At 46.1% G+C, this 13,331-nt stretch overlaps 3 protein-coding genes across 3 annotated transcripts; 2 read left to right on the top strand and 1 right to left on the bottom strand.

Moving 5' to 3' along the window:
* Positions 1 to 733: 733 nt before the first annotated feature.
* LOC9642471 (cytochrome b-c1 complex subunit 7-2) lies at positions 734 to 1,651 on the top strand. The gene is made up of 4 exons (XM_002986857.2): positions 734 to 859; positions 961 to 1,118; positions 1,190 to 1,237; positions 1,448 to 1,651. The coding sequence occupies exons 1-4, from the start codon at positions 769 to 771 to the stop codon at positions 1,511 to 1,513; spliced, it is 363 nt and encodes a 120-aa protein (XP_002986903.1). The 5' UTR covers positions 734 to 768; the 3' UTR covers positions 1,514 to 1,651.
* Positions 1,652 to 2,387: 736 nt separating this feature from the next.
* On the top strand, positions 2,388 to 3,971 carry LOC9642472 (vacuolar iron transporter 1.2). The gene is made up of 4 exons (XM_002986858.2): positions 2,388 to 2,757; positions 2,837 to 2,922; positions 3,006 to 3,120; positions 3,375 to 3,971. Exons 1-4 carry the CDS (start codon positions 2,447 to 2,449, stop codon positions 3,670 to 3,672), a joined length of 810 nt encoding a protein of 269 aa, XP_002986904.2. The 5' UTR covers positions 2,388 to 2,446; the 3' UTR covers positions 3,673 to 3,971.
* A 1,081-nt stretch (positions 3,972 to 5,052) lies between these two features.
* On the bottom strand, positions 5,053 to 10,807 carry LOC9642473 (kinesin-like protein KIN-14L). Its single transcript, XM_024660780.1, has 23 exons — positions 10,202 to 10,807; positions 10,019 to 10,142; positions 9,867 to 9,953; positions 9,634 to 9,813; positions 9,471 to 9,577; positions 9,288 to 9,419; positions 9,065 to 9,234; positions 8,855 to 9,016; positions 8,712 to 8,803; positions 8,515 to 8,666; positions 8,259 to 8,462; positions 8,060 to 8,206; positions 7,845 to 8,009; positions 7,727 to 7,792; positions 7,619 to 7,677; positions 7,379 to 7,562; positions 7,128 to 7,319; positions 6,856 to 7,068; positions 6,439 to 6,789; positions 6,283 to 6,381; positions 6,090 to 6,230; positions 5,872 to 6,030; positions 5,053 to 5,820 (listed from the first exon to the last, which is right to left on the bottom strand). Exons 1-23 carry the CDS (start codon positions 10,424 to 10,426, stop codon positions 5,281 to 5,283), a joined length of 3,951 nt encoding a protein of 1,316 aa, XP_024516548.1. The 5' UTR covers positions 10,427 to 10,807; the 3' UTR covers positions 5,053 to 5,280.
* Between the last annotated feature and the right edge of the window lie 2,524 nt (positions 10,808 to 13,331).

Below are 13,331 nucleotides of genomic sequence, written 5' to 3' on the forward strand. Positions count from 1 at the left end.
ATATATATATATATATATATATATATATATATATATATATATATATATATATATATATATATATATATATATATATATATATATATATATATATATATATCATGGTTGTAATTTGCACCTAGTAGATTAAAAGCTTAACTAATTTATTTATTAACAAATCTTGTGTCTTAGTGTAACCTTATGAGAATCATCTTACCAATTGAGTGCACAAATTGCAAAAATTTAGACCGTAGGTGGAGAAATGCCCCATCACTGGCTTGTTTTGGAGAATTCTTGCTGATTCTTGGTGGCCATTTTCATATTTGTGGAAATAAGTTTATTATGCAGTTCCAGTGAAAAATGTTTTTGGTTGTGTATGAGCCACTAGACATACTAACAATCAACAATGCTATTACATTGATTGTTGTATGGATTTGCAACTATCAACAGCATTGAAATAAGGTGGTTTGATAGAGATCAAACCACCAATAGCCAATTGTCGCAAGGCTATACAAAACTTTATTGGAGTATAGCTAGATGGTGAGCCGTTTAAATAACTTTTCTTGCAGGACTCTTGGCTTTGATAAAACTCATGTTTCACACCAATGTTTTTGAGAGGTTTGCTGGAGAGGCCAGGCTAAAATGGTAGAGCTACTGGCTAATGAACTTCAAGTGTAGGACATAAAGTTCTTCGAGGATATTCTAAGAACATTCTGCTAATTGCAAGCCTCTGCAACGAGTATATTCTGTCAAACAGAACACGAGCCCTAATTCTCTGGAGGGCACGCGATGGGGCTCGCGAAGACGCTGCTTGGGCCGACTTTCAACTATTTTGCCAGGCGCTACAAGGCCAATGTGGAGAAGGAGCTCAGGAAATTCGGTAAGCGCCTAGAAAATCGAAACCCTTGTCAAGGAATGGCGGCTGTGTTCTTCAGCTTTTCCTTTTTTCTTTTCGGTTCTTAGTTGTGCTCCTGCTTCTAGGGCTGAGATACGATGACCTGCTGGATCCAATGGGGGATCCAGACCTGGAGGAGGCATTGAGCCGCCTCCCACAGCACGAGCTGGACTTTCGAAACCAGCGCCTCAAGCGCGCCATGGACCTCTCGATGAAGCACACCCACCTCTCCAAGGAAATGCAGGTATTCTCGAAGAAAAAAAAGGATTTTTTTCGAGGAGCCGAAGCTTAGCTCTCTTTCTTTGTTTCTTTCAGGCGAAGCAAACTCCATTCCTGCCATACGTGCAGGATCAGCTCCAACAGGTATTCTTCCTTTCCTTGTTTTTATATGCGTCGAAAAGCTCCTTGTTTTCTCGTTTTCGTTTTGTTTGTTCTATCTTCCTTTTTATTTTTCTTTCCTTTGGAAACACAGATATCCTTTCTCTCCTTGAGCTCTTGGAATTGTTTTCTCGTTATCGTTCTAGCTGTTTGTTCTAACTTCCTTTTTCTTTTCTTTTTTCCTTGGAAACACAGGTGAGAGCCGAGCGCAAGGAACGCGAAGCCTTGGGATCCGACGTTCCATACACTCGCGCGATCTAGTCCTCTGGGCATCGACAAGAAGAAAAGGATCAAAGCACTCGTACTGTTTTGGACAAATAATGTGTGTTTCTTTCGACATACCGAGGAGGTAACATTCAAGCAAAGTTCGATCTAATGTATTCCCGGTCTTGCTCAAAAGCCTGGCTCGTATAGCTCGCAGTAGAGTGGGCCTTTTGGAATCGAATCGTGCCACCACTGCCCACTGCTAAGTGCTGCGACGAGTGCTCGAAGATAAGCTCGAAAGCAAGCTCGACGACAAAGATCTCGCGAGACAAAGAAGCGTCCTTAAACAAAAGCTCTCTCTCGATCGAGCGTAACGGGCCAGGCGAGAGAATCAAAAGTTGCGAGGCCGGCTCGATCCAGACAGATGGTTCTCCTTGTTTGCAGCACAAGCACGCACTGCTTCCCTCCATTGTTTCGTGGAGCGTGCAGTGCAAATTCGCTGCCAGCCATAGCCATAGCGACGAGAGCAAAGCAAGAACAAAAAAGAAAGCGAAGAAAAGTTGCGAAGTTGACGCATGGATTTGTCACCAAGCTCTCGGCAGCCAAATGTTTGGAAGTTTCTTCCCCGAAGTTTTTCGTGTCTCGGGGCTTGGAAAAAAAATAAGTTTTCTAAGTGTGGGAAGGTTCTCTCGTATCGTGGCATTCTTTTAGCATTTTATTCTTCGTGCTTAGGAACAGTACTGTGGACCTAGTGTGGCCGCCACGCGCCTTTGGGCCCACTAGGCCACGTGGAGCCTTCACCGCCTTTGGATGCCAGTGCCCGGCACACGCCCTGGACCACATCCGTGCCGCCACGCCAGCCCTATTCTGGGGTTTATATAGTGACACGCATTCGTTGTGGTATTCCTTGCTCACTTTTCTCGCGGTCTCTCTATTTCTCTTTCTCTTCATCGAGTGATCGATCCATCGATCGATCGCTAGGGCAGATCGATGGCGCCGAATGTTACCAGTCCAGCCGTGGACGGCGCCCTGGAGGCGGGGCTTTTGGATCGCGATGACAAGCACAGGCTGAGGGATCACGGCGGCGATGGTGATTCCAGCTCCGATGGCGGCGAGCATGTGGAGCGGCACTTCATGGCCGGGGAGATCGTCCGCGACGCGGTGATGGGCGCGTCGGATGGATTGACGGTGCCTTTCGCGCTGGCGGCTGGATTATCGGGCGCCAGCGTCCCGTCGCTCGTTGTCGTCACGGCGGGGCTCGCGGAGGTCGCGGCTGGAGCGATCGCCATGGGATTGGGGGGGTATGATCGATCGAAATACTTTTTCTTTTCCTTGGATTCTATGGAGCTAATGTTTTCTTGCTCTTCTTCTTTGTCGCAGGTACTTGGCTGCCAAGAGCGAGGCCGATCACTATGAGAAAGAGAGAAAAAGGGAAGAGGAAGAGATCGAGCGCTCTCCTGAGACAGGTATTCTATTCTATACCCTTTTCCTTCTGTATAGACCTTGACACAGATTGCTCGCTTTTGCTTTTCTCTTCTGGTTTTTCCAGAAGCCGAAGAAGTTGCGGAGATTCTAGCAAATTTTGGTCTCATGCAAAGCGAATACGAGCCAGTCGTGGCAGCGCTGAGGAAGCGCCGGGACGCATGGGTGGATTTTATGATGAGGTACTCAGCGATCTCTTCCTCTCTTTTCTTGTTGCTTTCTCTCTTCCAAGTTCCAGCCAGAGCAGTCCTGTTGATCTTCCCAGCAACTAGAACTTCAGTTAGCTCCACAAATCTCCTCTAGATTACTCATTCCTCCATAGCAATAGCGATCCCTCCTGATTCCCTACCATTCCATCCTCTCCAGAAACCAACAGCAACTAGATTGCCTGATCCCATTCTTCCAAGTTCATGCACAACTTTACCTCTGTGCGTAGATTCGAGCTGGGATTGGAGAGGCCGGAGCCAGGCAGAGCCATGAGGAGCGCGGCGACCATCTCGCTGGCGTACGTGGTGGGAGGGATGATCCCGCTCCTCCCTTACATGCTACTCTCGGAAGTGTTTATGGCACTCAAGGTATCCGTGGGCGTGACGCTGCTGGCGCTGTTCGTGTTTGGCTACGTCAAGGGGCTCTTCACGGGGTCGAGGCCTTTTCGCAGTGCGCTGCAAACGACGTGTATAGGTGCGCTCGCCTCCGCCGCTGCTTTCCTCATTGCTCGGGCCGTGAGCAAGTAGACCAGGTGCTCGGTAGTCACTGGTAATGGAAGTAACACGTAGATTTCTGTCTGCCTTTTCCAAGCTGATTCGAGTCAGATTTTTCTCAAACCTCAAAAGAGCTAATCACGCTGGAAATGTGAATTGCTTAGACCATTCTCAACCTTTTACAATAGTCTTTTTAAAAAACAATGAGAGAACTTTTAAGGGTGGTTATAGGAATTCTCTCTCTCTCTCTCTCTCTCTCTCTCTCTCTCTCTCTCTCTCTCTCTCTCTCTCTCTGTCTATTTGATAAAGCTAATGAATTAGACATTAATTAACTTTGAAGGCCATGGCACTATACAAAACCAATTATTTTTAATAATCAATCACAAACTAGGGATCTGGTTGTAACTCATTATCTAAACTTTGAAGACAAGTTTAGGTTTGTCCATCTGCAGATAGCGCTGCTCCTACAGAGAGCGTTAGGTTCTACTACGAGCGGAATAGAATCCAGGACAGCAGTGGCAAGATGATGCGCTGAGAGCCTCGCGGTGACAACGTCCCCAAGTTGCTGTGCGCCGTCTCCCAAGACCATCGCCTTGTGGTCGCTCGCACCACAAAGCTTAGAAGGGAATCCCTTTGTCAACCGGTGGGAGGAGATCCCCTACTTGGACATGGGGGACTCCTTCTCTTCTCGAGGGTGTTCCTCTTGGCCACTGGCGAGCAGGAGTTCAAGGTTGTAGTGTGGTTTGTGAAGGGCAACGTCTACACCTTCATTCGCGGCCAGGCGGAATGGTGTCAAGCCAACTGCGTTGACTGTGACTTGTGCAGCGCGCCCGGCTTGTTTGGATTTAAAGTATCGCAGGTATGTTGAATTTGATGTGGCAAGCAACACGATCACGTACAACGATCTCGGTCTCTATCTCTCGGACCGTCAGCCCGTCCGCCTGGCGAGCTGGAGGGGAAAGCTCTACGTGGTGTTGATGGATAGCAAATGCAATATGTTTGTGGTTAAGGAGATTTGTGCCGAGACGGGTGAGGAGATTGCGGTGGTGAGAGATTTGCCATTGTATCTCAAGTTTGCTGGTCAAGCGCGTAACCTGTTGAATTTTTATGGAATTATGTTGCACAAGTTGGAATATTACGAATTTCATATGATTTAGATACAGGTAGGTGGGCATGTAATACACCTCTTATCTGTTGCTATGAAAAAATTTGCTGCTTGGTTTTCTTTATTTAGTATTTTCGAATAATCCAGTTGATCAATAATTATAAACATGTTTATAATTTGTAAATCAAGATTAATAACCATAGATTAAACAAGAATATACTAAGAAGTGTTTAGGAAAGTTTAGAAATTATAAATACAAGATTCATCCCAAATATATTTTAGTTAAGTAAACCAATAATCCTTTCAAGTGGTTAACTTTCTACTTGAGATAATCTTTAAAGTACTGTAATTTAAGTTTACAAGGAGAAACAGAGAAAAGAAAATGATTAATATACACAAAATCCCCATTCAAAGTAAACCAAGGAGAGGAGTAAAACGGGAAAACAAAGCCACAAAGCCGTGTGTGGGAGAATATAAGAAAAAAAATGCCTCTCTCTCTCTTGCTCTCAATCACTTACTTTTGAGATTTCTCGTTGTTATTGTTGCTGCTTGGCAGAAGACAATGACTGCCTCTGTAGCTGCTGCTGCTGCTGCTGCTGTGGCGATGGAGTCACAAGCTCGCCATTGATGGAGCCCCGGAGCGCCGGGACTCTGACCGCAAGCGTCTTGTACAGCCTTGCGTACCTTGCTCGCGTTCCATCGGCAGTCCGCGCGAGAGCTAGCTGACACAGGGCCTCTGGAAGCGGCGACAGCACCTCTCGCATCTCGTCCAGTGACAGCCCCGCCAGTGCCGCTGGAACCGGGACGGGAGCCACGGTCTCTCGCCCCGACTTGTCACCCAGGCTTGCCTGCGCTCGCACCACCAGCTCCAGCGATGGCGTAGCGCCGCACTTGATCACGAACGGCGTCGCCGTGCCGTTGTTGAACTGGAGAACGCTCCACTGCTGGACTCCCAGGTCGGAGGTGGCGTCACCCCAGTCGGATGACGAGGAGAGCTCCCCGGGGACTGGGATCTCGTCCGAGGATAGCCGGCTTCTCGAGTGGTTCGCCATTGTATCCGGTTGTTCTTCCACCGACTGGAAAGCGTTGTCAAGCTCAGCGCAAGGAAAGAAACAAAGTTTACGTACCTCCACCGCTTTCTTCATCTCCATGAGATGCCTCTGGGCGCAGCCTTGGTCGATGGCCAGCAGTGACGACATCCTGCCGTAGAGCTCGCTCACACGCGCCGACAGAGCTCGCTTTCTCGTTGCCGTGATGCTTTTGTGCGAGACTTCGCTTAAAATGTCCTGCAGTGACGAGTTTAGCGTTGAAAAGTATGGTCAAACGGATATTAAGAGATACGAACCTGAGCACTTCGCACGATCTCTTCGATTGATATCAGCGACGCCAGGCGCGCGTCTTCGGTAGCTGTAGGAGGATTTCGCAGCGGCGATCCACCTTCTTCCTTAGTCAACAGTGCAACGTCAGTGCGCATGCTCTGCAAGATCTGCATAGCTCAAAGAACACTTAGAAGCTGCAAACTCTAAACTATATAATACCCTTCGACGTTTATGTTCCACAGACTCCAAGGCAGATCTCAACTTTGAAATTTGAGAAAGATCGTCTGCATCTTCTGTCGCTAGCGTAGCTGCAACGTCCTGAAACCAAGGAATCTCAGTAGTGCAAACAAACATGCAAAGTTTTTTGAGCCACACCTTGAGATGTTGCAATTGAGAGGTATAAACACGTTTTGTGTAATCTGAAAGGAGCTGACCAAGTGCGTCCGTGCTGGTCCCAGAAGGCATGCCCAGACCAGCCATCCAGCCGTCCATAATTGCAGTGGAAAGAAGCTCCAAGTGCCCGGCACCACCTCCATTGCTTTCGCCTCCAGTCAAAGACAAAAAGTCGAAGTTCTCGGCTAGCCATGCCCGTATTTGTCTTTGCAGCTCCCCAGCAGGTGTATGTACAAATAAAGCTGCCAACATCTTATTGCTCACAGCATATTGTCTTGCGTCTTCAGTCATTTCTCGTAACTTAGCTCCAGTGATATGTTGTTTCCACGTCTCCTGCTCAAGAAAAACCAAATTAGAAAGAAAGAAAGAAAGAAAGAAAAAGGCCGTGTTGCTACGTACCTGATCAATTCCTCTGAGCTTCAATACGATAGAAGAGAATTTTGACTTTCTTTCTTGCTTCAGTTGAACTTTAAAAGTTGGAATGTCCTCGTAAAAATCTTTCCGCGAGTTTGAATCCTGCCAAATCGGAGATCTAGCAGGGCTGCTCCCTCTACTCGGTCCTCTGCTACGCGACGCACCGGCCCGCTCTAAGAACCGCTCCACAGGTGGCATCTACATCCACCGAGAAATACAATCAGCATAACCGCAAAGAGATTGGAATTTGTACGTACTTTGATAGCTTGGAGATCTGATGAACGAGATAGAAGAGAACGAATGTAAAGGATCCGGACGCGCGAAACTAGCATGGTGTCCATAACCTTCAAAGGCTCCATTTTTCTGATAAAAGAGAAGACAGCACCACGAATTTCGGCTAGCATTTCGTGCTCCCTTGCTGCGCCTGCCTTGATGACGGCAGCTAAAACCTGGTAGAGAAACAAAACACCAGTTAACGCGCTGTAAATGCTCGAAAGATAACGTGTACCAGCATAAGAAGCTTATTCGCTCCATCAGCAATGGCTGCCGGACCCTCGTATTGATCTGGATTAAAGTCCTCCAGAGCGGAGGTAAGGTACTCCCCAGCCGGTGTAGTCTTCACTTTCTCCGTACTTTTCAAGAGAGCAACTGTTCCCGGAGTTACAGACCCACTTTCAGTTTTCTTCCCGCTTCTGTGACACACAGAAAGTGTTGAGAAAAAGTAATGAGCAGACCGTCATAAGCGTACCTAGCCGGTTCATCTAAATCGTAGCCGTCTACTTCTTTATTCTCTGGCGGAGGAGGAACCTGCAAACAGGGCTGAGAGAAGTTCTGCAAAAGGAAATAAAAAGCTTGCCTTCGGAGAATTTACACTTTTGTCGGTCAAACGTTCAAACAGCTTCTCATTTTCTTGGTGCAGACGCTGCACGAAAATGCATGAGAATACTAGAAAAAAACAAGAGAAATACCCACACCTCTATGAGCTCGTCCCGTTTTGAAAGCTCTTCCTCGAGCTTCAGTTTGACGGCAATAACAGTCTCAGTTTCTTCTTTCTTGAAAGAGTCCTGTCTTGGATTTTTAAATATGTTACCATCAACACTCCTGCGTGGAACTTGCTGCTGCAATTCTTTGATCTTTGCCTGCAGAAACATATCAGTGAAAGTTCTGCATAGCACCATTTGTTACATACCTCAAGTACTTGGATCTGCTCTCCACGATCAAGGAGTTCGATTCTTTGATCTTGCTCAATTTTTGACAGCTGCGCCACTTGAGAGCTAAGCTGACTGTTTCTTTCTTTCTCAAGACGATACTTTTCTCCATACTCGCTACTTTCTACCTGAACTCGAATATAAGATTTTCTTTGTCGAGCGAATAATGGAGAACTCTACCTTAAGCTTACTGATGTGAGCTTGTTGCACGCCAAGTTCAGCCTGAAGGTCAAAAGCTACTTTCCAAGCCTTCTGTACTTCGTTGAAAAGCAGCAGACATTGATCATCCGAATCTTTCATGGACTTCTTCGTTCTCATGATTTCTTGTTGCAAATCAGAGACTAGTTTCTCCTTTTCGTAGGATTCTTTTCTGGCATCATTTGCCTGCCGAAAAAATTTTCAGAAAGACAATGGAAGGATTGTGCACATGCCGTACCAGATCTCGCCATTTCTTTATGGTGTCACGATTTCCAATAGTTAACTCAACATTACGTGCACGAGTAGCAAAATTGAGAGATGACACCGTTTCCTGAACATTGTTGTAACTTGGACAAAGGTTTATAATCACCAGTGTTTTCGCCTCACCACCTGTACTCAAAGTCAATGAATGCTTCAGTAGCAAAAACAACGTACCCAAGGCATCGGAAAAGATCTCAGTCAACTTTGAATTGCTGTAGGGAACATTCTCCTTCTTCGCAGTTAGAGCGGAAACAACATCTCCCAATCTGCAAACTAATACTCGTCGGACATGTACTTAGCAAACAAGTTTTACTCACGCAGAAAGAGCTTTGTTAACGTGTAGTGACTCTGTCAGTCGGTTCCCGCGGGCTTCAGAGTCCGATAGCCTTTCGCTTCCCGCCATATCCACCATAGACAGCTTACTATACTGCTTTTCGCCGGAAACTGTATTCGAATAATGGATATGAACAGTGACAATCCTGAAAAGCACCCGAATCAAATATGTCAATGTAAAAGAACCAGCTTACAAGTGAGATCTGTTCACTCTTTCCGACTTCAAGGCCTCTACACGACTCTGATTGCCCATTCTGAAGACACGAGCAAAGTCGGCGGGATTGTCGACTCGTTGTTGGGCAAGAGATACAGTCCCCATTTGCACCACTCCTGCCGACACTCCATTGCCTAGAAGATCTCGAACCTAGTTCACAAAGTTAAGAACACGAGCCAGTGATTGCATGAGACTATTTGTACCTGTTCGTTATGAAGTTCGAACATGGTAACAAAAAAGAGATACTTAGAGGTTGAGGTCGAATCCGTTATAGAGAGATCGAACAGCTCCTCAAATGCTCTAAAATAAAGACCACGGTCATGGCTCGGCCCTTCCTGTAAAAAGACACATGGTAAGCCTTAACAAAAACCGGAACTTTAGTTTACCATAGTGTGTGTCTTCCCTGCTCCGGTTTGCCCGTAAGCAAACATACAGACATTATAGCCATCCAAAGCAGACTGCACTAAAGGCTGGACATCTTGAAAAATGCTCGCTGGAGTAAAAACAATAGTGAGTTCAATCTAATACCGACTAACGACCATACGTTACCTTGACCAACATGAGGACCATAAACGCGATCAAACTCAAACTCCTTCCGGCCAGGGCTCACTCCGACATTCCCAGCGGATGTCAGGCTTACGCGAATCGTGTAGTCATCAGGAAAAGACACTGCCATTGGCCCTTCATCCTCAAACTGAGGTCTCACTCGAACGAAGACGCGAATATTTCCTGGAACCACAGTGCTCTCATTCGAACGTCACACAACTCGAAATTCTCTATACCTTTGATAGTAAGCAGCTCGTTGAAAAGTTTCTTTCGCTCTTTCTTCAACGGGGCTTGTCGATCTTCGGAGTCCAACGCAACCTCATCTTCAGTACGAGGAAACAAAGAATTACATAGAATTGCGGAGAGAATCGAAGTAGAAGAATCTTACCTAGCTTTCGAGCCTTTTCAGCAAGAACACCCAGATAACGCGTCACCCTTCCAAGCTTTGCATTAGAATACTCTTGCAAATCACTCGCCTCCTGTCTTAGTTCCAAACATTCATCACGAGCGCTCTGGAAACACAAGAAAAATTCAAGAAATTGGAGCAAGAGATAGAAAAGAATAAACATACTGTCACGCGCTCCTTGAGCCTGGAAACTCGATTTGCCAGCGCCTTCTTCGCCGAGTCTGGCGAGATACTCTTAGTAACGCTCATCCTCCTGCTGCTGGGTAGAGGACTTTTCACTACTGGCGGCTCCTCCTCGGCCACATCCCCAAGCTCGGCATCAGCATTCTTCCTCGACTCGTAAGTGGGAAGACCCCAGCTCCAAGAAGGACGCACCGCCGAATCCCCCATTACTGCCCTACCCGATAGCAAAATCCAAGCTGCGACCTCTACATTGCTACAAGGCTCGATCGGGAAGGACGAAATACCGGATTACTGCGAAGGAAACAGCTGCCGCTTCCAAGATCCGAGCTACGATCCATCCTGTGAGTCAAATTCATCCGCCGCTGCCTGCGATCGAATGCTCCAGCTCAAAATCCCACAAGAATCGCATCAACAGGGAGAATTCTCCCCCCAAGAAAGAAGACCTGGAGAACAAGAACCCTAAAACTTATTCACCCCTGTATAGAAACGTAAGATTCCCTCGCGCCTTTCACAATATCCATTCCGCCACAGCAGCGCTCCCTCCGCCAATGCCCAGATCGCAGTCGTCCATGTTGCCCCATCCACGGCCGCGGGCGCGCCAGCACGAGCGCAAGATCTCGGGCGAATCCAGGCCGTTGATCCGCTCGCCCATTCCGCAAGGATCCGTTGGCCGCGCAGTCCCCATTACAGCCCATCCCCACCGTCCACTCGCGACAAAAGCTTTCCATCATTGTATTGCTCGCTTGTATCATACTGCATGGACGGCAATGATGCGTCGTAGCTCCGACGCTACACTAGGTGAAGGCTTTGCGAGCCCTTGAAGGAACAACGAAAGTAAAAAACAAAACAAAATATATCGGATATTCGACCGATACTGCCACGTGTCAGGCAGTTGCGAAGGATGATGGCGCGCGTGACTGCGGCGCATCCATACATGTCCTATCTATTCACGTTGTTTGCGATCCCAAGGATGAGGCTCACAGCCACACTACGTCATGGAATACGGACAGCCACAACTTAAGTTCCTCCAATATTTAGGGCAAAGTAGAACCCTAAACCCTGACAAGCAATCAAATGCAAGCCAACAAAAGCAAGGCTTGGAAGGAACAAAATGGAGCTTTCGGTTTTATTGCACGAATTTTGTCTAGGCTGCAAAGCTGAATCACTATTCCTTTGTTAATTTCAATCACTATATCAAGTTTCAATCACTCTTTTTTCAATCACTATTTCAAGTTTTCTCTTTTTAAATCACTTGATTCAATTTCTTTGTGAGGTTTTCTCATTTTTCAATAACTATTTCAAGTAGTCTGTTAACAACTAGTCAGCGACCTCGATGACCCGCCAGGGGATCTAGTGTTTGCTCTCACTGGGGATGAACTTTTGTGGTGATTCTTAGTTTATGTAAGGTACACTAATGAACTTGTACTATGTTTACAATTTCTTGGACTGAAACACCATAATGAAGCATACTGCAAATGACATTTCAGTCAATCTTGGCCTACACAGCACAACGTGCAGTTCTCACAAATTTTAAGACTAAAAAACAATTCTAGCACACTCACCTAAAGGGGCTGGGACATGGCCCAGCCACATGCACACCTGAAATTGTCACCGCATATGGTTCAGCCACCTTCTGGTCGCCACAGATCCACAGGCCACTTCACAAGGACAAACTCATATAAATTCATCTTATTAAGTTGATTAGTCATCAATTGATCAATCAACTCCTGAATTGATCAAACAAATCCTGAATTTATCAATCAACTCAGCATGAATTGATATGAATTGATCAATTTATGAATCAATCAAATTATTAATAAAATAAAATGGTTAATTATGAAGCACACTTTGTCCACCGTACAGAGGGTTTGTGGACAATGTTGAATTCAGGAGTGATCACTTTTCCACCTTATATTTCTTCAACCATGCGTCTTCGATGCGTTGCCCACATTTGACCGATGCAATAAAATTAGAGGCACCATCATTTATTTCTCTCTCTAGATTTTGGCTTTGTTTGTGGCCCTCCACAAAGTTTGGCCCCGGAGTACCTCAGAGCCACGGTCTTGCAGTAGCAAACGGTGTACGAACTCCACACCGGTTGGGGTTTGGCTCTTGAGACGGCACAGAGACCGTACAGGTTGTGCTTCGCGACACTCCCGCTTGAATTCGAGGGTCACTCGCGCAAGTTCATGGCTCTTTAGTACGGACGGTGGAACAGCCTAAGAATCAAAGGTTACAAGAGTTCAAAGAAACATTTGATGCATTGTAAGACCTCTAAAAGCCAACGAAAGTATCTCGAGTTGTTCACGTGTTGATTCATGTCTAAATCATTGTGGTGTGCCTGCAAATATTCTCGCAAAATTTGATTTCAAACATGTTTTTCAGAAAACTAGAGCTTACTCTCAGGTCAGATCGAACGTATTCAGCTTGGCTTGCAACGATTTCTTCTATGTCGTCTAAAGGATCGCCATCTTCTCCGAGAGCTCGAGACTCTTCGTTAAAGAAGGGCATGATCTCGTTCCATACCTCGTAGGGAATCTTGGAGAACCTCCTTGTTTCGGTGTTGATCATCAGCCAAGTGCTAAAGCATCCTTGTTTAAATTATTTCACTAATATGAAAAGAGAAAAGATTACCTCGTTGCCCGGGCCAAAATTGAGCGAGTGTTTTGATCTTTGATCAGCCAATCTCCGTGCATGCCAAGCCTGTCACCCAAAGCTCTCGTCCAGGTTTCGATCTCCACGATATCATTCCTATTAAATCAAAGCCATGAATTCATATAGTTTAAAGAACTTTGCTTACCAAGATGGATAAGTATCGATTTTGAGATGGATAAACGCTACTACCCAGGTTACACTATTCCTCCTCATGCTCGGGCTCGTCCAAATTCCATCCTTGCTAAATCCGTCAGTCCTGGACATATGATTTACTGCAAACTCCTGTAGAAAAAAAGGAAATTTCGAAACCAAAGTTTCGCTATGATCCCAAAGTTTCTTTGCAAGTGTTATATATGATCACCACTTACTTGAAGTAAGCTCATCATAGTCTCCACTGTGGCAGTCTTGTTAGCCCCAACTTCGTAGGATCGAATTGTAAAGCATTGCTTCTTCGTCC

Source organism: Selaginella moellendorffii, unplaced genomic scaffold (assembly GCF_000143415.4).
Source record: "Selaginella moellendorffii unplaced genomic scaffold, v1.0 SELMOscaffold_77, whole genome shotgun sequence".
NCBI classification, from domain to species: Eukaryota; Viridiplantae; Streptophyta; class Lycopodiopsida; order Selaginellales; family Selaginellaceae; genus Selaginella; species Selaginella moellendorffii.

Coding starts and splice junctions, on each gene's coding strand:
- LOC9642473 (XM_024660780.1), bottom strand. CDS start 10,426: ATGGGGGATTCGGCGGTGCGTCCTTCTTGGAGCTGGGGTCTTCCCACT. Junction 9,578..9,633: donor TGGTCCTCATGTTGGTCAAG/GTAACGTATGGT, acceptor TTTTTACTCCAG/CGAGCATTTTTCAAGATGTC. Junction 8,463..8,514: donor TAAAGAAATGGCGAGATCTG/GTACGGCATGTG, acceptor TTTTTTCGGCAG/GCAAATGATGCCAGAAAAGA.
- LOC9642471 (XM_002986857.2), top strand. CDS start 769: ATGGGGCTCGCGAAGACGCTGCTTGGGCCGACTTTCAACTATTTTGCC. Junction 1,119..1,189: donor ACCTCTCCAAGGAAATGCAG/GTATTCTCGAAG, acceptor TGTTTCTTTCAG/GCGAAGCAAACTCCATTCCT. Junction 1,238..1,447: donor TGCAGGATCAGCTCCAACAG/GTATTCTTCCTT, acceptor TTGGAAACACAG/GTGAGAGCCGAGCGCAAGGA.
- LOC9642472 (XM_002986858.2), top strand. CDS start 2,447: ATGGCGCCGAATGTTACCAGTCCAGCCGTGGACGGCGCCCTGGAGGCG. Junction 2,923..3,005: donor CGAGCGCTCTCCTGAGACAG/GTATTCTATTCT, acceptor TGGTTTTTCCAG/AAGCCGAAGAAGTTGCGGAG. Junction 3,121..3,374: donor TGGGTGGATTTTATGATGAG/GTACTCAGCGAT, acceptor CTCTGTGCGTAG/ATTCGAGCTGGGATTGGAGA.